The following is a 25,734-nucleotide window of genomic DNA, read 5'->3' as shown; positions in this document are numbered from 1 at the left end:
ATACGTCGCCTGGTATATGGGGGACCTTATCTCACTGCATTATTTCATATTATTTCATAATACTCATCAGTATATAACAAACTTGTTTTGTACCAAGAATCCAAAATGTGGAAATTGTTCACAGGTTTATTATAATATTGTGTTCCATGTATTATAGTACTATTGTAAAGAACTGAATAGATCATACTTAGTTAACAAAAGGCAAGTAAGTGCATTGTGCTGACATGGTTTCTGAAAGACTTTTTTTATTTTGTCAAATTTAGATTATATCAGAAAGGATGGATGTGCCCATCTCTGAGTATCTTGTGTCTCGATCTATTTATTCTGAGCCAAAATTCCAGCAGGAAAATGAAAGGAATGAAGTTGTACGGAAGACTATTCCAATGCTCTGTAGTTCTGCAAGGTAATGAATCTGCCTGCTAAGAAAAGCACTGTAACTGTAACGCTTAGTCACACTAAATTTATCTTGTGCTCTAGGTTGCTGTTATGTAATAAGCACTGTTGTCATTTTGATCTCAGTGAGAAGAACCACGTGCAAGTTACAAATACATGATTGATGCAATTACATGTTTGTGGGTCAGATGCCATTGCAAAACTCTAATGTCATAAAAGTCTAGTGATGCTGTGGCCAGGGGTGTATCTACAGATCCAAGTGCCCCTGGCAAGGTAAAGTCCTGACGCCCCCCTACCCCCATAATTTCAGAAAGTGCCTCCAAGTAGTAGTCCCCATATGCAGTGCCCACAGTAGTAGTCCCCCCTATTCAGTGCCCCCTAGTAGCCATACTCCCCCCCCGTGCTGTGCCAGAATAAAAACACAAAGAAAAAAAACAACTTACCTGATCCCCGCTCCTGCCAATGACCACCACTGTCTACTCCTCCGGGCCCACTCTCGCTCTGCACTATGGGATGGGAGAGACATCATGACGTCTCTCCCATCACTCGCTGCGGGGGGAGCCGGAAGACGGAGCTCATGAGTGAGCTCCAGCCGGCTCCCTCCGTGGACGCAGCAGCCAATGAAAGTCTGTCTGACTCTCATTGGCTGGCTGCTCTAACAAACACACAACCGCCGTTGGTGGCTGTCTGTTTGTTACTGTGTAGGGCATAACCGCTCTCACAGCGATCTGCCCTACACTTGTGGAGCCCGGGGGACTAGCGGGGCTAGTTCAAGCCCCTGGGGAAGTCCACCTATTGGCTGTTGGTGGCACTGCCAGACGGCGCCCCCCCTTTGGCTGGCGCCCTTGGCGAGTGCCACCCTGGCCAATGAGTAGATACACCCCTGGCTGTGGCAAGGTACAGGACACAAAAGAAAGCCTGTAAGGGCATATAAACTGATAGTTGGACAGTCCAAAATAATAATGTATTGATGGCCTAAACTTTTAGTTTAATAATGCATCTCTCTCAATATGTCAAAAATGACTACCTGAGTATTTATGATTCCAGCATTATAACAGGAGCAGGTGTTTTGTAGAAGAGCGTTCAGCATGGGCATTAGACTAGATACTGTATATTAATAATCTTACAATACATGCATGTAACATCATTATACGTCTTGCTTCAGTGCAACAGACTACAACAGAAGCTACCTGAATGTAGCAGGTGCACACTCACCACAAGTATTCCCAGGCTTAACCTTCTGCCAGAAGAGATGCCATATTGTGGAGTGTACAGTATGTTCTTAATGTCGACACCTGAATGTTGACATGGTCTGAATTTCGACATTCAGAATGACGACATTTGATAGAACATTGACATTCACAACAATTACAAAATGTCGATAGCTGATTATTTCACGATGATAGGATTATGGTAAGGCTGCAATTAGGGTTAGGCTAGGATTAGGAATACTCATCTCACCAATGCAAAACTGCGTGCTTGACATGCCCACTGTTGACATTCTGGTAATGTTGACACTATGTTAATATGGCCATTGTGAATGTCAACATATGACATGTTTACTCCCGTTCATATTAACATTCTGAATATCAATATCCAGAACATGTGGACATTTTGTACCACTGCTACTGTAGGTAGTGTGAGCTGTGCATCCTCTCACTTACTGCCAACTTCAGGGAGCAGGTCAGTCACAGGGAAAGCGTCACATCAGTGGTGATTGTTTTAATTGCAATAAGACACTGATCACAGTAATACAGTGTATATATATATATATATATATATAAAAAATCAAGTAGAAAGAACTCTGTTATTTAACACTATAAGAATTTAGTTTTAATTAAACTTACACAGAGTATCCTCTTTGTTTGTGTGGGTCATGTTGCTGCCCCTGGGAGAGTGGAAGTCTCCCGCGGTTCCCACAACAAGGGGAGGTAAAGTTGGAAACTGGCTGCAATGCACACTGTTGGGGGAGGGGGAAGGGGGTGATCAGAGGAGGCTGGCTACACAGCAGGGGGTGGGGGGTGAAGGTGATCGGAGGAGGCTGGCTACACTGTGGGGAGGAGGAGGGAGAAGGTGATCGGAGGAGGCTGGCTACACAGCAGGGGGTGGGGGGAAGAAGGTGATCAGAGGAGGCTGGCGACACTGCGAGGGGAGGAGGGAGAAGGTGATCGGAGGAGGCTGGCTACACAGCAGGGGGTGGGGGAAGATGTCCCAGAGGAGGCTGGTGACACTGTGGGGGGAGGGGGAGAAGGTGATCATAGGAGGCTGGCTACACTGTGGGGGGAGGGGGAGAAGGTGATCATAGGAGGCTGGCTACACAGCAGGGGGTGGGGGAAAGAAGGTGATCAGAGGAGGCTGGCGACACTGCGAGGGGAGGGGGAGAAGGTGATTGGAGGAGGCTGGCTACACAGCAGGGGGTGGGGGAAGAAGGTGATCAGAGGAGGCTGGCGACACTGTGGGGGGAGGGGGAGAAGGTGATCATAGGAGGCTGGCTACACAGCAGGGGGTGGGGGGAAGAAGGTGATCATAAGAGGCTGGCTACACTCCGGGGGTAGGAGGGGGAGGAGACCTGCTGAATGCATTGTGGTGTGACTGCTCCAGCTCACACTGACTGCACACGGTGCCCCGGACCATGCTGCTGCTGTGTTTGTCCTCTTGCTGATGCCAGCAGCAGGGAGGGAGGGGGAGGGGGGTGTGGTGGACTGGCTACAGGCACCTAGGTAGTTGCCAAGGTTGCCTAGTGATAAATCCGCTCCTGGTCTGGTGTATGGCCAACTTTAGTAATTTATAATCTTACTGGCGGCAATAATTAGTTTAGAGAGAGTTAACTTTTCTTCTGTCATTTAATTAACCTCCCTAGGCTATCCTACCAGTTTGCCATCTCACTATACAGCGGTTCCAAAACTTTCTTGAATTGCAGAGCCCTACAGTATCACAGCACCCCTATGCCATGTTTATTAAAAAATTATGGAAAAAATTCTTAATTGTGCTTATCTGTCATCCGAGTTTGTGCTTCTGTTTGTTGACAAATTTTATGATTGGCAGCCTCCATCCTCACTGCCAGGCCCGCCAAGAGCCGCAGCGGGCCCGGGTAACAGGGCGTGGCCTAATCGCGGGAGGCGTGGCCACACCCCCTTTGGGAAAAAAAGATATTCAGCGCCGCGCGCTGGTGAGGGGGGCGCTCTGAGCCCCCTCAGCCTGGCACAAAGCCAGGGGGGCACGATCAGTAGTAGTCTCCCACTGCAGCTCAGCACACGCTGTGTGCTGGGCTGCTGTGAGGGGGGAGCGGCATCAGACCTGGGCCCCCGCCGGGCCCCTCAGGAAGTCCGGGCCCGGGTAATTTGTACCTGTTCCCCCCCTCTCGGCGCCCCTGCTCACTGCATACATGGCAACTGAACCGGCGGTCTCTAGGAACTGCCGGAGCTCAGCAGGAGGCCTAACCACTGACATGCGTGCCACGTTGGCACGTCTTTCTCCCTGGCATTCTTACCAGATGGTTGCGACTCTGAGACTCTCCCACAGTAATAGCCGTGCAGAGCCTGATAACTCATTGCAAGTACACCACTGCTATAGTTAAGGGGCATGGGTCTACCATCTGCTGCTGCTCAGATGCCCGGCACACTACAGCCCCGAGCGGTACCCTAAAGCTCCAGGCTGCATCATTACTATTGTTACACTTGTTATATCCCTGTGTCGTTATACTGCTCATTGTTTCTACCTGGTTCACTAAACCTAAGAACTGGTTAAGCTGTGCCACATGTGGACTAACATCCACCAGCAACAACCAACTCAGTGGCGTAAGTTCATCCCAGATGCCCGAAGACAAGTTCTTATTTGGTGCCCCTCCGTAACAGCTGCTGACACTGTATGGAGGAGTGAGACAGAGAGTTGTGGGTGAGGGGGGCGTCGGACATGTTACACTGACAAAGAAGCTGCTGAGGAGCAGCAAACACAAATGAGTATGGACAGGCTATAGATAGACAAAGGCGGCACCTGATGGTCTGACACGGAGTTCTCCACTAGTATATAGTGGCTTCTCAGTGGCCAGGAAGAGGTGCCATGTATTGGGCATCAGTAACGGTATACTACAGCCCTAAGAGGGGTGAATATATTGTGAGCAATGGAGGAGGTGCCCCTTCAGTGCTGGAGCCCGGCGGCAGGTGCCTCCATTGTCTCCCATAGTTCTGCCCCTGAACCAACTGCACAACACGCTTAACATCACATACACTCTGGCTTAGTGCATTCTTTGCTGGTTGGTAGATTGGCTGGATAACAATTACACACAGCATCATTCCACTGCACACTACTCTGCTAATGCAAAGAATCCAGTGACCTATAAGCCAACATTGCTGTGTGATTGATACAGATTGATAGCATAGCAGCGCTAAATACTATTACCCAGGGCTGCCAAGAGGTGAATGGGGCCCGGGTACTGGAGGAGTGGGAAAAACCAGGAAGTGCATGGCAATGCCCCTTCTGAAAATATAAAAATGAAATACAGTAAGTTGGTCAGAGAGCTAAAAGATGATGAGAACACTCTGTTTTAATGCTATTAACAAAATAAAGGGTTGCTGCGATCAAGCTACAACAGTGTTTATAGTAAGCTAAATTAATGATTGTTACCGTGTAGCTATAATCATTTACACAATTGTTTAGAGCTGCAGGAACAAGGCTGCTAACTATTGCATATATGAAACATGTTAGATATCTCCAACATGCCACATTTACTGTCTGCTATATATTTATATTGAACTTCAATAGGATGCAAACCATCATACTATGAGGCAAATATAAGCTGCTATTTATACCACTAGAGCCATGAGAGGCATTATATATTGTTTATTATACATCAGTACATTTGGACCACTTTCAAGTGCAGTTAACCATAATTTGCTAATTAAAATTTTTTTCACACCCCTGGCCATAGCTGAAAATTCCTCCATAACTTTGCTTCCTCGCTCTTAATCTTCAAATGGCTCTCAAGACCTATTTCTTCCTCAAAGATTTCCAGCAGGGCCAGATTAAGGGGGAGGCGACAGGGGCAGTCGTCCCTGGGCCCCCACACACAGAGGGCCCCCACACACAGAGGGCCCCCACACTACTGCATGCAGCAGCACATTCAGTGCTTGCTGCATCAGCTTGGGGCGCCCTGCCGTCCGCACTATACAGCACAAACACACAGCCGCCGGCGTCGGCAGCTGTGTGTTTGTTTTAGCAGCCAATGAAAGTCAGACAGACTCTAATCGGCCGCTGTGCTGCGGCCCACTGCCGGAGACTCCGTCTTCCGGCTCCCGCAGTGGCTGATGGGAGAGACGTCGACGTCTCTCCCATCATGCAGAGCGGGCCGGCCTGGGTGGACGCCGGACGGAGGAGCAGATGCCGGAGCCGGAGCGGGGATTAAGGTAAGTGGAGATTTTTCTTTTTTTCCTGTGTGTATGTGTGTGTGTCTGGCCGGCCAGGGGACGACGACTACTCCTAAGGGGGGAACGGACTACTCCTAAGGGGGGAACGGACTACTCCTAAGGGCACTGCTGGGGAGGGAACAAACTACTCCTAAGGACACTGCTGGGGGGAAACGGACTACTCCTAAGGGCACTGCTGGGGGGGAACGGACTACTTCTAAGGGCACTGCTGGGGAGGGAATGGACTACTCCAAAGGACACTGCTGGGGAGGGAACGGACTACTCCTAAGGGCACTGCCGGGGGGGGGAACGGACTACTCCTAAGGGCACTGCCGGGGAGGGAACGGACTACTACTAAGGGCACTGCCGGGGAGGGAACAGACTACTACTAAGGGCACTGCCGGGGAGGGAACGGATTACTACTAAGGGCACTGCTGGGGAGGGAACAGACTACTACTAAGGGCACTGCCGGGGAGGGAACGGACTACTACTAAGAGCACTGCCGGGGAGGGAACGGACTATTACTAAGGGCACTGCCAGGGAGGGAACGGACTACTACTAAGGGCACTGCCGGGGAGGGAATGGACTACTACTAAGGGCACTGCCAGGGAGGGAACGGACTACTACTAAGGGCACTGCTGGGGGTACTACTAGGGGCACTGCTGGGGATACTACTGGGGCCACTGCACACAGCTGGGACCACTACTGGAGGACACTGCATAGAGGGGAGGGGTACTACTAGGGGCACTGCTGGGGATACTACTGGAGGCACTGCACACTGCTGGGACCACTACTGGGGGACACAGCATAGAGGGGGGATCACTACTAGGGGTACTCCTGGGGGGACTACTGTTGAGGGGGGACTGCTACTGGGGGCATGGCTGGGCTGGGCTCTGTGTGGCTTGAAGGGGGCCCCCGCAACTTAGTTGCCCTGGGGCCCCCATAAGCCTTAATCCGGCCCTGCTTTCCAGTGCTCATCTTAACTCACTACTATATGCTCCTTTCTCACTATCTAGCCCATCTGTGTCTCCCCTGCTTGTCTGCCCCTCCGCCTTTAGAATGTAAGCTCTCACGAGCAGGGCCCTCTTCCCTCACGTGTTTCTCCTTGCCTTACTTTTACTTTCATTTGCAACGGCACCTAACACTTGGTTGCTGACACCATGCTGCTTATTTAAGTGTTATGCAGCAATGTTTATAAATCCTGTATTTCTCCCACAATTATTGTACTGTTAAAAACTATTTCTGGTGTGCTCATATGTTTATGTACTTTGTAAGGCACTGCGTAACCCTTGTGGCGCCATATAAAGAATAATAATAATAATAATAATAATAATAAAAAAACAGCATAGTCATGATGATTTTGGGGCAGAGCCACACCTGTAAAGATAATGGATAAATAATCTTACGTGGGTGTTGTTTACAGTATGGCTATATATTAAGCTGTTATTCTTCAAATCATATTTCTGATTTATTACCTCTCTCACAAGGGGCTCTATTTATTAACATTATTTTGACTAAAATAAAGTGAAAAAGAGTGCTTTCACACCCTTTTCACATTATTTTAGTATCACCTATAGTTATTACAGGGCAATTGGAGTAGAATTCGTAAAATTCTACTCCAACCCCTAAGTATCACTTATTTTTAGTAAGCAGATCGCATTTCCCATAATTGTAATGGGAAATGTGATCCGACCAAAGTTACTAAAAATAAATTGTAAAAAAATACCAGGGAAAGCCCTGTGAGGGTCTCCCCCAGTTACCGGGCTCCTACTCTGCTCTAAAAGGCAGAGCAGAGCCCGGAGCCGGTCCCAGTGTTCATCTGTGTGGTCTAAACAGACCGCAAGCTGATCTCTGCTAAAAAAAAAAAAAAGTAAAAAAAAAAAAAAATGTACTTACATGACTCCATGGACCGGTGATCGGGGCTCCGGTGATGATTCCCCTCAGGTCAGCTGGTCTCCCATGGTGCACTGGGGCCCGGTCATCAGGTGATCGGGTCCCAGTGCAGTATGGGATATTAGCTGACCGGAGGCATGGAAGACATCACCGGAGTACCGATGACTGCAGGTAAGTGCTATTAAGGGAGGGGGGGGTCGCAGGGGGGTCCGCGATCACAGGGGGTGGGGTTTAACAATGGGGGCGGGGCTTAGCGCCAGGGGGTAGCAACGGCGGCCGGTCGGCGCATGCGCGGGCACTTTGTCACGGTATTTTTTGCGAAAATACCGTGACTAGTGTGCGGAGGGGATTCGCAGGGACAGAGCTTTCTCGCAAGTTCTGTCCCTGCAAGGGATTTGTAGTAAATCCCTGTGATATTGCCTGAATTCGCAATGAGAATTCAGTCAATAATATCACACTACAATCTGCATTACAAATACGGATTGTAGTAAATAGAGCCCAAGGAGTTATGTTCAGACTTTCTACTGGAATATTTGAGACCATACAATGTAACAACATCAAGAGCTGCCAGCTGGGTTGTGTAACTGATTATAACTGCACAGTTTTAAACTTGTTCATTTGTTTGTGCACAGCATATAGGAAACTTTTTTCTCTTCTTGTGTTTATTATATATTGTTGTTGGCGGTAGCACTCTCATCGAAATAATATATCAGTGTACTTGCCCAAAATGCCTTAACGCATTTCTCCGGGACAGCACTCCCGGTTTCCTCAGAAGGTGGGCTCAGGCCACCGCATGTATTGTCAGCGACCGTGACTTCCAGCTTCATTCACAGCAGCCGTGGTTTAGCATGCATGGATAGAGAGCTCATAGCGGAGGTCCTCACGTCACAGATTGATTCCTGTGCAGGCACCGGGGCATATGTACACGACTTGTGTGTATCCACTGAAGGCTGGACACACTCTCAGGCTTAGGTGAGCCACACATTTTTTTCATATCACGGCTTCCACTCCATTTACCTTTTTGGAGATCTATACCAGCTTGCCGTTTGGTGTATACCGTCATCACTATATATCAGTCCAATTGGATAAATTGAGTGACATTGACGATTTTATTCCCTCAAGAGATACATATCTCCAACTTTTCTCCCTATTAGGGATTGCAGTGTACTCTTTATTGCTACATATTTACTGATTTTATTTATTGTGCATTTCGTCATTAAATTGTATGTTTTTTTGTTCTACCAGCGCTACATTTGTTTCTTTTTTTACCTTCATGTTCATTTTGGTGGGTTGCAGTTCCCACATTTTGTAGCAGCTCTTTGTAGACCAAACAGTTCTCAGGGTGAGTAGTATTGCGCACCATCCCCCCATTTTCATTGTATTTCTAGCTATCAGTTTAGCATAAACTTTTATGTCTGTATTGAGAAGTAAGAGAGTAATACCCCTTTCAGATATACAACCCGGGAAATTTCCTGCTCAGACCCGGGAATTTCTCCTGTGCAAATTCCCGGGTATTTGGTCAAGACCCCCCTTTCACACTACAGTGTCTACCCGGGAAATTCCCAGGTAGACCCCTTTCAGACAAGAGCAGGGTTTTTTAGATTACATGGCAACTGCTGGACACAAAGATGATGTGGAGCTGATGTGAGTGATGCCAGGCCCTGATCACACACAACTATGTGCCCCCTGTGACTGGCATGCTGTGTATGTGGGGGTGCACATAATTTGAAACACTGCCCAACATGTCCCCAAACTACCTCCCATGGGTGCCCTGGCAGCTCGCCCCAATCCCAAGGCTTCTGGCTGGGCTGCCCCTGGACACAAGTCTCCTGCCTGGCACTGATCACGGGCACAGAGAAGAGCAGAGCAGCGGCCGAGGTGCCAGGGCCGGACAGGCCGGGTACAGGTGCACGAAGAGCAGTCACCCACCCATATTTGCGGCAGCAGCAGCGTCCCACTCAGCCCTCCCCGCCTCTCACCTCTACAGTGGCCGGGGCAGGCAGAACCCCCAGCGAGCCAGCATTCTCACCCCGTCACCTGATGCTATGCCTGGGAAATAGGGGCAGTAGTGGTGGTGCAGCGGGAGTGTGGGCGGGTGGTGAGCGGCAGCGCTTAGCGTCATATAGGACGCTCTGCGCTGCCAACTCAGAGCAGCAACTCTGAGCGTCCTATAGGACGCTCTGCGCTGTCAGCTCACAGCAGCAGTGCTGAGCGTCCTATAGGACGCTCTGCGCTGCCAACTCCATGTAAAAGCTGCTTGGTGCTGCCCGGGAGTAGTAAATTCCCAGGTAGCACCATTCAGGCAGAAGCAGGGTAATTTCCCGGGACTTAAGTCCCGGGAAAAACCCTGGTCGATTGCAGGGGTGGCTACCCGGGAACGTGTTCCCGGGTAGGTACCTTTCAGACAGACTTGGCTACCCGGGAATTTGGCTGAGGCAGGCCAAATTCCCGGGAATCTCGAGATGTCTGAAAGGGGTATAAGAGGTAAACTATCAAGAAAGGAGGATATGGAGCTTACAGAAGGTTGAAGGGTACAGGGATCAACCTTCAGGTTATATAGCTTAGCATAATATACTGAAAACAAATTAGCAATATCAAGGAGATTAAGAATTTTTTTAGGCCAGAAGGGGAAAGAAGACATCTTATTCTATTACAGGCTTGATGACCTTGGAGATTTTGTGCTAGAAGACGAGAGGCTTTGTTTCCGGCCGTATAGTACCTATGGAATAAGCGTGCAAGAGCTAAGGACTTGTAGAGTCTCAGGATCAGTTAGTTGATACTCAGGGAAATGCCACGGCCCTGCAGTTGGGTAAATGGTGACCTGTATCCCAAGTCCACAAGAGGGGGCGTGATCAGACCAAGTACTGGGGAGAATTTTCTAGTATGCTGAAGGACCTGTTTGTCTGAAAGAATAAGGTCTATTCTGGAGTAGCTATTATGCACTGTAGAAATGAAAGTATAGTCCCTTTCCTCAGGCAAATGGTTACACGAGGCATCATACAAATCAAATTCTGCAAGTACTTTGTTAAAAGTAAGAGAAGGGCCGATATCACGATAGGAAAGGGAGCAGTCTCGGGGAGAGTTTATATCAATTTTGTCCTCGATTTTCTGCTTCAATTTGAAAGTAGTGCTTACATGAAGCAGAATAAAATTGGAATGTTTTCAAGGACTGTTGGCTCAGGCTGTAAAACATATGAGGTATTTATGGTCTTAAAGTATAGGGGGTGCTGAAGAGGAGAAATTAGTCTTCTGTAATGCCACAATATTAACCTTATGTTGGTGGTAAGCGGAGAGGGTTAACTGCCTCTTATGCAGAGAATTAAACCCATTGACATTAAAAGAGAGAACTTTAACCATTAGGCATAATAAATTAAGGGGAACAATGGGATGCCTGAGGTGAACTGGTCATACAAAATGGGTTGAAAGGAAGGAAAAAACCTGGGAGAAGAAATAGAAAATACGGGAAGGGTGCTAAAAACCCAATTGGTCCAGTATATCGAGCCATTGTAGTTGCAGTGGGGGCAGGGTATGGCAAAATAGATAACGTGGGGTTGGGCTACTACACTTCCCACTCATGAGGCCTTTTAAAAAGAGCAAAAAAATCTATAACAGAATAGCAGTGTGTGGCCGGAGGCCGGCCCCACTTGTATAATGGCGACCGCGGAACTGAAGGGGTTAACCCCCGTGCTGCGGAGCCATAGGACAAAAGGCGCCAGGCACCCATTGTAAACGTGTACTCTGCGCTGGGTCCTGAGTGTTCAAAAATAAAAACATATTTAAAATGCTATGTGCAGCACTGAGCCAGGACGACAGGTCCTGGGCTACAGTGCTGAATGGTGCAAAGCCTGATGCTGTGCACAGGCATGACATGTAAATGTATTTAAAAGGTATGATTTTAAATGTTTATTTTGTATAGAAAATGCACTTCTTGGATATGCCTGTATAACACATGACAAGCTTGTGACTACAGGAAATTAGATGCTGATTGTATTTTCCTAGCAGGAGGTCTGATGAATAGAAAGATCTGTTGTGGTCAGTGAACTCCAGGGGAGACCTGGCTGGGAGGTTTCTATGTGAAGGTGTGAATAGTGTCATATGGCTAAACCCTTCATTTACAGCACTTCCTCTGAAAAGGCAATAGCCAGCAAGGTTGGGACAGACAATGTGTTTGTTTTTAAGAAGCCCCTTTTGGATGTCACTTGCTAAAACCTGAATGTGTTAAGGTTGGAAGTGCCAAACTGATAGATACTTCCATTGGGAATAATGAATGTCATTTACTATTTCCTGTGAAATGTTATATCAACATTTTAGGAGACAGTTATAATTTATGATAAATTAGTTTGTGTTTAGGTTTGGGTGGTAGATCAGAAAGGAGGAAATTGGGTGACTCCTTTGAAATGTAAGATGTGGTTAAATTATATTATGTGAGGAAGCATGATTGGTTGAGAGGATCACAGGGTGGATTTACCCCCCTGTGATATTGTGTGTAAGGATGATATAAAAAGAGGGCATGTGAGCCTGTATGTGTACATCTTTGAAAATCCTTTGTGGAGAAGAACTGCTGATTGATAAGATTTCTTGTATGCTGATTATTCCCATTCAATCCGACGGGATGGTCTTTTTTTTAGACTTTGAGCAATAAACACCTTTCGCCTTTTACTTCGACTGCATCTGTACCCTGCGACCAACAGAATTGTGCCAAATGCCATTCTGTTCTCCTACTGTTCAAGTCAGGCATCTCCGAAATTCAAGCCCTCTGCCTGCTACCATGCAGATTTGGTCCATTGTGAGGGATCATGTGGGAACAGCCGACACCAAACAGGAGGTGTGTCCGCAGTTAGTCTACACATATGCAGCAGAGCGGTTCCAGGCGCCAGCAGTAGGACCCTGAGTGTACCTAAGAAGCGGTTCCAAACACCGATGTTAGAGTTTGGTGGTGACAGCATCATTATGCCCACGGCGCAGTGAGTGGAGTCAGTAACAGATGGTCACTGACGGTAAGCGGGACTCCCTGATACCCCAAGGTCAAAGGGGGATCAAAACCCCAACCTGTGATTGGGAGTCCGGGCTGGAAGCCATCCAGTCACACAGAATATTTGCATATTAGCATAGAAAACAAACATAAATAGAAGACATTAGACATCCTAGTAATTGATTGACCTAGAAAAATAAAACTAGAAAAATAATAACATAATAGGACATGAAAAAGCACATAGTAGGAAAAGAATTAAACCACATACTCTAGACGAAAAGTAGACTATTAACAACAAAATGGAAAGTCCACAAACTAAGAATAGTTGTGGCTGAAGTAGGCATGATGACACAATGAAAATAGAGAGGGATATAGTATGAATCATTGACCCGGAGAATGGGTCAAACCATCAACAGACAGGATATGTGTATTACTACAACTGGTGCGATCCAAACCACACGAACTCCATCACAGCCAGTAGACATCCATAAGAACTTGAAGAAGGATCATAAAAAGAAAAACGGGGTATCATCACTCCACCTGGGACCCTGTGTTGTAGGAGAGGAGTAATGGAAACCGGGATATTCCACTCAGTCAAAAGCTTGTTACTGGTTTCCAAAGATGAGAGACAATCTAGGATCCATCCTTCTGGACAAGGAGCTTGACCGGGAAACCCCAGTGGTACTGGATATCGTGATCCTGCAGCGCCTTCGTAAAGGGTTAATTAAATCTATGCTTATTGATGGTATGAATCGAGAGGTCTGGAAAGAGTTGAAGATTGTTCAAGACTTCTATATCCTCCACTAGGTGTGCAATCCTGAGAATGTCCTCATTGATTTGGAAGTAGTAGATATGTAGGAAGGTATCACAGGGTGTACTTCCAAGAGCAGAGTGGGGATTCGGTAGATGATGAATTCGATCAATCAGTAAATCCCGTAATTTCTTGAAAAGGGCCAAGGCAAAGTCCCAAAGGGCATCATTATATATGAAGTCTGGAATACCTCTGATTTTAATATTGTTCCTCCTGGATCTGTCCTCCATATCAGCCAGAGAAACGTGGGGACCAGATGCTGCGCACAACCTATTTCCTGAACTCTGTATATTCTAAATATATTCTAAAGTAGTAGAACCCAAAATGATGAGAGGGTACCAACTAAGAACCAAATGTTGCTTTTACTGATAAAAGTTTCACAATAATAGTCACTACAATTGTAATGCAATATAATATGGTGCCTGTAAACCATTGGTTATACACCAACAGATTAAACAAACAAATAAACACAATGGACAATGCTGCAATATGTCAAAATTGTCAGAAGGAAAAGTAAACAAATATAAACAAAAATAAACAAAATATAGACAAATGTAGACAAAATATAAATAGCAAATGTGCCGATCTATTTGTGAATAGGCACTGGTACTGGTCTCAACCTTAGATGCCGCCAACTGAATAGTCAATATGATAGAGATGGTTAAAGTATAGTGTTTAGTCAGGGAGATCTAGCGGCGTCCCGCTAGTTCCAAAGGGGTACCTCGGTGGTATGCTGTAAGTCCTGTGGATGTCTGTACGTTGCCCGGGTTATTCTCCGTGTAGTGTGGGGGAGGCTGGCTGTGGCGAGCGCCGGGGATCACTCTGCGTCACGGGCGCCCTGAGTGCCGAGATCACGGACACTGTCCCTGTTGCCAGGGGGCAGGTCCGTGCGCGTGCACCAGGTGCCGGACAGGGGAGAGGGGTGCCTACGGTCCTGGCTTGCGCAAGCCGGGGGCCGCGGACGACTCTGCACCAGAGGATACTTACCCGGATGCCAAGCTGCCGGTCCCGGCGGTCTTCGTCGGCGGTGATGGCGCGCTTCTGTTGCTAGCTAGTAGATTCAAGTTCCGGTAGTGGTAAGCTGAAACAGTTGGACGGCAAATGTGGTACTGGAGACGCTGTTAGATAGGGATTGCAGTGTTCCTCCAACACGTTTCGACCTGTCAGGTCTTCTTCTGCAAGCCAGGACTGTAGGCACCCCTCTCCCCTGTCCGGCACCTGGTGCACGCGCACGGACCTGCCCCCTGGCAACAGGGACAGTGTCCGTGATCTCGGCACTCAGGGCGCCCGTGACGCAGAGTGATCCCCGGCGCTCGCCACAGCCAGCCTCCCCCACACTACATGGAGAATAACCCGGGCAACGTACAGACATCCACAGGACTTACAGCATACCACCGAGGTACCCCTTTGGAACTAGCGGGACGCCGCTAGATCTCCCTGACTAAACACTATACTTTAACCATCTCTATCATATTGACTATTCAGTTGGCGGCATCTAAGGTTGAGACCAGTACCAGTGCCTATTCACAAATAGATCAGCACATTTGCTATTTATATTTTGTCTACATTTGTCTATATTTTGTTTATTTTTGTTTATATTTGTTTACTTTTCCTTCTGACAATTTTGACATATTGCAGCATTGTCCATTGTGTTTATTTGTTTGTTTAATCTGTTGGTGTATAACCAATGGTTTACAGGCACCATATTATATTGCATTACAATTGTAGTGACTATTATTGTGAAACTTTTATCAGTAAAAGCAACATTTGGTTCTTAGTTGGTACCCTCTCATCATTTTGGGTTCTACTACTTTAGAATATATTTAGAATATACAGAGTTCAGGAAATAGGTTGTGCGCAGCATCTGGTCCCCACGTTTCTCTGTATTTACCCACTGGATGAGGTCAGGCATCCCCCAGTGCAGCAGCATACCTGTGGCAAGCAGTACCATCTACACCACTTGCGCAGGACCTACAATCTCTCAAGAAAGCTCCATATCAGCCAGTTTATCCTTAACTGAGATTTGAGAAGTGAGGAGGTCATTATGAGAAGACACTAATTCCTAGTGGTTAGAGTATGCTGGGTTCTGCGGTAGGCATACAGACGTCTCATGAGTGTGGGTGGGTAAGATCACTTGAGCAGCATGTAGGTGAGGGCAGAGGTAGAGAAATGCAGCCTTGCAGAGGAATGTAGGTCGAAATCAATCACTCACTCACCACCCTGGAGACTGAATAGGTCTGGAGATCCATGGTCCATAGGGTGTGCTCTGGCAGAGACATAGCAGGCATTACTCAGCTGCAGCTATAGTTGAAAGAGGCCAAAGACGGCGGCTTCCCTCTATTTCCAACCATTGCTGGTGGCTCCCTAGGTGGAGCAGCGGGGGTGTTCAGCGGCATGCCGCCTGAGCTTCAAACTTGAGACCGATACTTCAGGGAGCTGGGAAGGCTGCCGAGTCTCGCAGAGCACTCCCAGGGTCCGCCAGGCAGGTCAGAGGTGGCACAGACACTTGTGAGTGGAGATGTCTAGTCCAGACGGCAGCAGTCAGCCATAAATACAGCCGCAGAGGACTCAGCGCAGGAGCCGGTGCAAGGCACATCCTCCCTGATTTCCGGTCAGGCCACATCTCCCAAAAGCACACATTCTACAAGCATGGGGTGATCATTTGTTGACAAGGTGGTGAGGTGGAGATAGTGACTGAGTGAGTGGTTAGGAAGACAGCAGGTAGGTTTTAGTATAAAGCTGCAATTTTAGGGCATATTTAGTTGGGTAGGCCGATAGCGAGTCTGACTTTAGTGAAGAGAGATATTAGTTTCAGAAATGTTTCTAAGATGTATGTAACAGGATTATGAGGCCAATTTATTTTAAATAGTAAAACCCTCTTGCCGGTAAAAGCAGGCCTTTCTCACTTCCCCCTATACATAAAAGGGTTACTACCGGCAATACTAGTGTAACCCCAGCCTGTGATATGATTGCTTTCACTATTTAACTATTTGACAGCCCACCGACATCTTTGTAAATCCAAGAGGCTGTGTAAAAAAGAAGCAGCATCGATTGTAGATCAGTCGATCATCGGCCTTCTGATTAAACCTACGGCTATAATCACAAGGGAAAAGGGGAAGGAGAGAAAAACTTAAGCACAGGTGATGGTATAAAAATAAATATAATTTGTATGTTACCCACTATTCAAATTAGATCTATTATACAATTCTCACCTGGAATCACAATTGTGGGGGTGCACCCCTGAGAGTATAATGTTAGACTGAACAAGAAATATGAAGAAAAGAAACTCTCTTTTTCTGGGGGCACTCGTTATTTATATTAAAGCTTTACTTTTATTATTTCATTTAAAATACACAGATATACACAAACAACATAAAAGAGTAAAAGCTACAAAAGATCTCTAATATCTGCTTAATAAGAAGCAGGGAAAATATTATCAGCAATATAATGTAATTCTAGAAGTGCAAATACTTCCATTATATGGCAGGCAGCATAATATGTCAGAAATCGGCACCAGGTATCATCATTCACCATATAAGTCACTGTGTGATTACTGATCTACAGAGTAATCTTTGGTTCTAGTTAGCGTTATAGTTTATAAGGTATTGTAAGCCACACATCAATTACTATACAGTGGCAAGTTACATACATTTAATCTGAGGCAGGGGCGTTTCTAGAGAGGAGGGGGCCCATGTGCAGTCTCGGACACGGGCCCCCTCATCTCTGTCTGGCGGCCGGCAGCGCACTGAGCTGTGTGCGGCCAGTGCCGGAGTTATAGACTCTGGGCACTAGAGTACGCCCAGAATCTATAGAGAATGCGCTGGTCACCGGGAAAATGGCTGCAATGGTCATTTTCCCTGTACTGCGCACGTGCAAACGTGGCGCCCATTTTCCAGTCGTTTTTACAGCGCCGGACCCCGCGCCGACGTAAGTAATACTATGGGTGCAGGGTGAGCGGTGCGGGGCCCCCCTGGACCCGTGTTCCCTGCACACCTTGCACCCATTATAGATCGCCCCTGATCTGAGGTATATCTCAGTATCACAACTTGTCTAATGAATAGATGTAAGGAGACCCAAAGATATCTTGAGCATTTGGATTATTACATTCATCACGATTAGTAGAAACATTTAGAAAAATAGAGACAGGTCCCTCTCTGACATGCTCTAGTGCTGCTACTGCTCCCTGTGTGCAAAGCAGGGCCACCATCAGGGCGGGACAGTCGGGACTACTGTCCTGGGCCCAGTCACTTCGACAGAATAGGGGGGGCTGGCCCTCTCCTACCTCCTGCCCGCCGTCACTACTGCAGATCTAGTGAAAGGGGCTTCTATTTTAATGTTTAAGGGTCCTCCCATCTGCCAGAGCCGCTACTGCTTCGCCTCCTGTCAAAGAGGTTTCGTCCCTGCTGACTGTCCCCAAATCTAATCGCCCCCTGTCAAAGAGGTTCCGTCCCTGCTGACTGTCCCTATCTCCCCTCGCCCTTCTGCAGAATTGCCGATATACAATAAAGTTTAGTTGGCGCGCCTGACATGACGTCACCGGGCGCCACTGAAGGAGAAAGAGGAGCCATGGCATGCACGGCATGATCTGAGGAGCAGCAGTCAGGCACAGAAGAATATGGGTAAGAAGATTCATAGGCAGAAGGGGGCTGGAAACATCAGAGTGCTGGAGAGACAGAACATAACTTTATTACTCACATAGACCTATTAGAACTAGGGGTGAGCGGGTTCGGATTTCTGAAATCCGAACCCCCCCGAGCCCCCCCGATCCGAGGCCGATCCGAGTCAGGCTCGACTTTTCCCGCCTGACTCAGATCTGAAATCGAGGCAAAACGTCATCATCCCGCCTTCCAGGTCTCGCGGGTTTTGGATCCTATATAAGGTACCCGCGTCGGCGCCATTTTCTCACTCGGCTGTGGACAGTGAAGAGGGAGGGTAGGAGTTAGGGCTGGCTGGGCTGTGGAGTGTAGTGTAGTGTAGTGTAGTGTAGTGTAGTGTAGTGCAGTGTAGTGTTGTGCTGTGCTGTGCTGCTGTTGTCCATAGGGGCTGTGTCCACTACTTCAAAGTCCATAGGGGCTGGCTGGACTGTGTTGTGCAGTCAGTTGTCCATAGGGGCTGTGTCCACTCCAAAGTCCTGTGCAGTGTCCCAGTCCTAAAGGGGTGCTGTAGTGTTGTCCAGGGGGTGCCCTGTCCATCAGGGGTGCTCCCCGAAGTGCTAAAAAAAAAATATTTTTTCTGTGTTTGTGAATTGTGTGCACTGTGGCTGCACGTGCATCAACAAAGGAGCAGCGCCAAGCGTGCGCCTGTGTCCCATAAGTAAAAGCCCGGCTGGCTTGTCCGTTAAAGGGTGCTGTAACCCCCCAAAGGGCACTCCAAACAAAATAAAAAAATATATTTTTTTGTGTTTGTGAATTGAGTGCGCAGTAGCCGCACGTGCATCAACAAAGTAGTGCCAAGCGTGCGCCTGTGTCCCATAAATAAAGGGCCGGCTGGATTGACCGCTAAAGGGTGCTGTAACCCCCAAAGGGCACTCCAAACAAAATAAAAAAAAATATTTTTTTGTGTTTGTGAATTGAGTGCGCAGTAGCCGCACGTGCATCAACAAAGTAGTGCCAAGCGTGCGCCTGTGTCCCATAAATAAAGGGCCGGCTGGATTGACCGCTAAAGGGTGCTGTAACCCCCAAAGGGCACTCCAAATAAAATAAACATTTTTTTTCTGTGTTTGTGAATTGTGTGCACTGTGGCTGCACGTGCATCAACGAAGGAGCAGCGCCAAGCGTGCGCCTGTGTCCCATAAGTAACAGGCCAGCTGGCTTGTCCGTTAAAGGGTGCTGTAACCCCCAAAGGGCACTCCAAACAAAATAAAAAAATATTTTTTTGTGTTTGTGAATTGTGTGCGCAGTAGCCGCACGTGCATCAACAAAGTAGTGCCAAGCGTGCGCCTGTGTCCCATAAATAAAGGGCCGGCTGGATTGACCACTAAAGGGTGCTGTAACCCCCAAAGGGCACTCCAAACAAAATAAAAAAATATTTTCTGTGTTTGTGAATTGTGTGCGCAGTAGCTGCACGTGCATCAACAAAGTAGTGCCAAGCGTGCGCCTGTGTCCCATAAATAAAGGGCCGGCTGGATTGACCGCTAAAGGGTGCTGTAACCCCCAAAGGGCACTCCAAATAAAATAAACATTTTTTTTCTGTGTTTGTGAATTGTGTGCACTGTGGCTGCACGTGCATCAATGAAGGAGCAGCGCCAAGCGTGCGCCTGTATCCCATAAGTAAAAGGCCAGCTGGCTTGTCCGTTAAAGGGTGCTGTAACCCCCAAAGGGCACTCCAAACAAAATAAAAAAATATATTTTTTGTGTTTGTGAATTGTGTGCGCAGTAGCCGCACGTGCATCAACAAAGTAGTGCCAAGCGTGCGCCTGTGTCCCATAAATAAAGGGCCGGCTGGATTGACCGCTAAAGGGTGCTGTAACCCCCAAAGGGCACTCCAAACAAAATAATTTTTTTTTTTCTGTGTTTGTGAATTGTGTGCACTGTGGCTGCACGTGCATCAACGAAGGAGCAGCGCCAAGCGTGCGCCTGTGTCCCATAAGTAAAAGGCCGGCTGGCTTGTCCATTAAAGGGTGCTGTAACCCCCAAAGGGCACTCCAAACAAAATAAAAAAATATATTTTTATGTGTTTGTGAATTGTGTGCGCAGTAGCCGCACGTGCATCAACAAAGTAGTGGCAAGCGTGCGCCTGTGTCATAAGTAAAGGGCCAGCTGGCTTGTCCGTTAAAGGGTGCTGTAACCCCCAAAGGGCACTCCAAACAAAATAATTTTTTTTTTTCTGTGTTTGTGAATTGTGTGCACTGTGGCTGCACGTGCATCAACAAAGGAGCAGCGCCAAGCGTGCGCCTGTGACCCATAAGTAAAGGGCAAGCTGGCTCATTTCTTAAAGGGTGGTGTAACCCACAAAGTGCACTAGTCTCCAACAAAAATAAAAAATTATTTTCTGTGTTTGTGTGCGCCTTAGCCGCACGTATATATCAATAGAACATAAATGGAGGACCAAACTTTCTCCGATAAAAATAAAATAGGGAAAGATCAAGAACTACTTCCTCCTAGTGCTGAAGCTGCTGCCACTTGTCATGACATAGACGATAACATGCCATCAACGTTGTCTGCCAAGGCCGATGCCCAATGTCATAGTAGAGGGCACATACAATCCCAAATGACAAAGTTCAGGAAAATGACCTTGAAAAAAACATTTAAATCATCTGAAGAGAAACGTAAACTTGCCAATATGCCATTTACGACACGGAGTGGCAAGGAATGGCTAAGGTCTTTCCCTATGTTCATGACTAGTGGTTCAGCTTCACATGACGATGGAAGCCCTCCTCCCACTAAAAAAATCAAACAAGTTAAGCTGGCAAAAGCACAGCAAATAACTGTGCGTTCTAAGAAGATATCACAAATCCCCAAGGAGAGTCCAAGTGTGGTGGCGGTTGCGATGCCTGACCTTCCCAGCACTGGACGGGAAGAGGTGGCTCTTTCCACCATTTGCACGCCCCCTGCAAGTGCTGAAAGGAGCACCCACAGTCCACTTGCTGATATGCAAATTGAAGATGTCACTGTTGAAGTACAACAGGATGAGGATACTGGTGTAGCTGGCGCTGAGGAGGAAGTTGGCGAGGAGGATTCTGATGGTGATGTGGTTTGTTTAAATCAGGCTCCGGGGGAGACAGTTGTTGTCCGTGGGATGAAAAAGCCCATCACGGTCATGCCTGGGCAGAAGACCAAACATTCCACCTCTTTGGTCTGGCAATATTTCTATCCAAATCCGGACAACAACTGTCTTGCCATGTGTAACCATATGTAAAGGTGGAATAAGTAGGGGTAGGGACGTTAACCACCTAGGAACAACCTCCCTTATACGGCACCTGCAGCGCATTCATAAAATGTTACTGTCAAGTTCAGAAACTTTGGCTAAGACCGTAAGCAGTCCAGGGACACCTAAATCCCGTTGTCCTGTTGTATCCAAGCGCCTGCAAACCACACCGTCAACTCCCTCCTCGTCAATTTCCTCCTTAGTCAGGATCGGAAGTAGTCCTGCAGGCCATGTCACTGGCATGACTGACTCTCCTATCCGGGATTCCTCCGGAGGATCCTGCATTGCTACGCCTCCTGCTGCCGCTGCTGCTGTTGCTGCTGCTGGGAGTCGTTCATCATCCCAGAGAGGAAGTAGGAACACCACTACTTTTACTAAACAATTGACCCTCCAACAGTCCTTAGCGAGGAGGATGAAGTACGACAGCAGTCATCCTGAAGCAAAACGTATAACTGAGGCCTTGACTGCTATGTTGGTGTTAGACGTGCGGCCGGTATTCGCCATTAGTGCAGTGGGATTTAGACAATTGATGGAGGTAGTGTGTCCCCAGTTCCAAATCCCGTCTAGGTTCCACTTCACTAGGCAGGCGATACCGAGACTGTACAGAAACGTCAGAAAAAGTGTCCTCAGTGTCCTGAAAAATGCTGTTGTACCCAATGTCCACTTAACCACGGACATGTGGACAAGTGGAACAGGGCAGACTAAGGACTATATGACTGTGACAGCCCACTGGGTAGATGTATCATCTTACGCAGCAACAGCAGCAGAGTCACCCGTAGCAGCATCTCAGAAACGCCAGCTTGTTCCAAGGCAGGCTACGCTGTGTATCACCGGTTTCAGTAAGAGGCACACCGCCGACACAACCTCTTAGAGAAACTGAGGGAAATCATCGCCCAGTGGCTTACCCCACTTAGACTCTCCTGGGGATTTGTGATATCTGACAACACCACCAATATTGTGCGGGCATTACATCTGGACAAATTCCAGCATGTCCCATGTTTTGCTCACACAATAAACTTGGTGGTGCAGAATTTTCTGAAAAGCGACAGGGGCGTGCAGGAGATGCTTTGGGTGGCCCGAAAAATTTCTGGCCACTTTTGCCATTCAGCGGCTGCATGCCGAAGACTGGAGCGCCAGCAAACACTCTTGAACCTGCCCCGCCATCACCTGAAGCAAGAGGTTGTGACACGGTGGAACTCAACCCTCTATATGCTTCAGAGAATGGAGGAGCAGCAAAAGGCCATTCAAGCCTATACATCCACCTATGACATAGGCAAAGGAGGGGGTATGCACCTGACTCAAGCGCAGTGGAGAATGATTTCCGTGTTGTGCAAGGTTCTCCAGCCCTTCGAACTTGCCACACGTGAAGTCAGTTCAGACACTGCCAGCTTGAGTCAGGTCATTCCCCTCATCAGGCTTTTGCAGAAGCAGCTAGAGAAAGTGAAGGAGGAGCTAAGAAGGAGCGATTCCGCTCAGCATGTGGGACTTGTGGATGAAGCCCTTCATTCGCTTTGCCAGGATTCCAGGGTGGTCAATCTGTTGAAATCAGACCACTACATTTTGGCCACCGTGCTCGATCCTAGGTTTAAAGCCTATGTGGTGTCTCTCTTTCCGGCCGACACAAGCCTGCAGAGGTTTAAAGACCTGCTGGTGAACACACTGTCAGCTGAAGCGGAACGTGACACGTCAACAGCTTCATTTTCTCCCGCAACTGGGGCTGCCAGGTAAAAACTTAGGTATCCTAAGCAACCCGCTGGCGGTGATGCAGGGCAGGCAGGACCAAGTTTGGACATCTGGTCCGGACTGAAGGACCTGGCAACAATTTCTGACATGTCTACTGTCACTACATATGATACTGTCACCATTGACAGAATGTTGGAGGATTACATCGGTGACAGCATCCAAGTAGGCATGTCAGACAGTCCATACCTGTACTGGCAGGAAAAAGAGGCAATTTGGAGGCCCCTGTACAAACTGGCTCTATTTTACCTGAGTTGCCCCCCCTCCAGTGTGTACTCCGAAAGAGTGTTTAGTGCAGCCGAGAACCTTATCAGCGAACGGCATAGGAGGTTGCTTCCACAAAATGTGGAGAAGATGATGTTCATAAAAATGAATTATCAACTCTTCCAGGGAGACCAGCCTCCAGAACGTACAGAGGGACCTGTGGTGGTGGATTCCAGTGGGGACGAGTTAATACTCTGTGAGGATGAGGATGTATACAACACTGAAGAGGGTGAGGAATCGGTGGATGAGGAGGATGAGGACGACATCTTGCCTCCGTAGAGCCAGTTTGTGCAGGGACAGATTAATTGCCAGCTTGTTTTGTGGGGGCCCAAACGAACCAATCATTTCAGCTACAGTCGTGTGGCAGACCCTGGCGCTGAAATGATTGGTTTGTTAAAGTGTGCATGTCCTGTTTATATAACATAAGGGTGGGTGGGAGGGCCCAAGGACAATTCCATCTTGCACCTCTTTTTTTTCTTTGCATTATGTTCTGTTTGGGGCCTAGTTTTTCAAACTGCCATCCTGTCTGCCACTGCAGTGTCACTCCTAGATGGGCCACGTGTTTTTGCCTCCCACTCGTATCTCTTAGCATAGTCATCCAGCTACCTCGGTGCAACCTTTTGGACATAAAAACACTATTGTGAGGTGTGAGGTGTTCAGAGTAGACTGAAAATGAGTGGAAATTAAGGTTATTGAGGTTAATAATAGCATATGAGCAGAAAAACCCACAAATTCTGTGATTTTAGCTGTTTTTATGCTTTTTAAAAAAAAATACAGATCCAAAACACAAAACCCAGAACCCAAAACATGGAAGGGTGGTTTTGGCAAAACCAATCCAGATCCAAAACATGAAGAAAGATCCAGATCCAAAACCAAAACACAAAACACGTAAAGTGGCCGGTGCACACCCCTAATTAGAACCAACATATATCTACCAACAGCCTGTTTTACAGATATTCCTCATGTGCAGCAATCCCTCTATTACCCCTTCCAGTTCCAGCAACCCTATTCAGTTTTAACTTTAGTGTACAGGGCTGTCCCTGCTTTCCTACATACTGGCAGAACTTTGGTTCAAATCTTGCCCTAGCACCAAATACCTGTATCACCAAACACATTTTAGCAGCTTGCTACTGAACATATATGGGCCCCAATGTAATAGCCAGCTATTTGCAGACACTGGAGCAACCAACCTGGTTTTTCTGTAAAATTAAGTGTCACATTTAATCTAGAAATTACCGTATAAAGCTAAAATAGTGCTGTTCCTGTATATCACTATGTATATACTATATATATATATCTGGAGGCATATCATTGGCACATATGCTGCATGTGCATCTCGAAGTGCGTACAACTTTGCATATCGCTATATAGGGCCATAAGGAGAGGTGTGGGAAGGGGGGGGCCTGCCTATTAAAGTCAGTCCCGGACCCCACTATTACTGATGGCAGCCCTGGTGCAAAGCATTAATACAGGGAGTGAGCGTGTCCCATAGCCTGTTCTGGGATGTCAGTAAGTCTGAGAGCATCTGCTGTTTAGGTGCCCAAACACATAGCAGTATTTTACCCGATCTGGCCGATTCCGACGCATTGGAATGACAGATCGTGTAAAATATGCCAAAATCGTGAGGAAATCATGAGTCCCCACTCACGATCATGATGCGATGCGCGTCCCCGCTGGTCGCACATCGCATCGTCAGATCTGCCGTGCAGTAGGGCAGATCTGACAATCTAGGAGGCGATGCACTGTGAAAGTCTGGATGCAGGAGAGATCGTATGAAGATTGGACACCAAATTGTGTGGAGATCGTGTGCAGAGCTGCCGGGGAGAGTTTCAAGAGAAATCGTACACAAATCGTACACATCGGCTGATCGTGTGCAGATCGCCATGTGTGTGGCCACCTTAACACTTATTGTTTGGTGGACCTTGTTATAGCAGTGCAAGGACCTCCAATACAAGTGGTGTAATGAGAGTACCCCTGAATATAGGAAAAAATGTAGGAAAAAAGATAATTGTAAATGGTAAAAAAGAACGTAATAGTACACCTTGTCACAGTACTACAAGCTGCTGCTACCCCGTAAGCAAATTAGGCTTGGTGAGGAGTGAGCGGTGTGGCACTGGTAGTGACCAGAGAATGTAGTATAGTATCATGGAACACGTGTATCCTTTGTGGTGGGGGGCGCTGATATCAACAGACATCACAGAGTCCGCACCCACCTCAACTTAATGGGCGCTATTAACTGAGCCGGTACAGGCTGCTCCGAACCCCGGTGTATATATATATATATATATATATACACCTTAAACACCCGGCCTCCCCTTCGGAGTTCTCTATGGAGAAATCCGCTTTTTTAGATGCAGCCTTAATACAAGGGCACGACTGTGCCCTTATAATAT

At 47.5% G+C, this 25,734-nt stretch overlaps 1 protein-coding gene across 1 annotated transcript in view; it reads left to right on the top strand.

Annotated features, from left to right (window-relative positions):
- The first annotated feature begins 269 nt into the window (after positions 1 to 269).
- The window catches only part of LOC148515269 (pendrin-like), a 95,232-nt gene continuing 69,767 nt past the window's right edge, over positions 270 to 25,734 (top strand). The window contains exons 1-2 of the mRNA XM_088480260.1: positions 270 to 390; positions 16,341 to 16,356. Of these exons, the coding sequence (XP_088336386.1) occupies positions 279 to 390; positions 16,341 to 16,356 (128 nt within the window). The 5' untranslated portion in view covers positions 270 to 278. The remainder of the gene's footprint in view (positions 391 to 16,340; positions 16,357 to 25,734) is intronic.

This window comes from Taudactylus pleione, unplaced genomic scaffold (assembly GCF_031769625.1).
Source record: "Taudactylus pleione unplaced genomic scaffold, aTauple2 ptg000251l, whole genome shotgun sequence".
Lineage (NCBI taxonomy): Eukaryota > Metazoa > Chordata > Amphibia > Anura > Myobatrachidae > Taudactylus > Taudactylus pleione.
The sequence above is the reverse complement of the archived record's forward strand: the minus strand, read 5'-3'. Positions and strand labels throughout refer to the sequence as shown.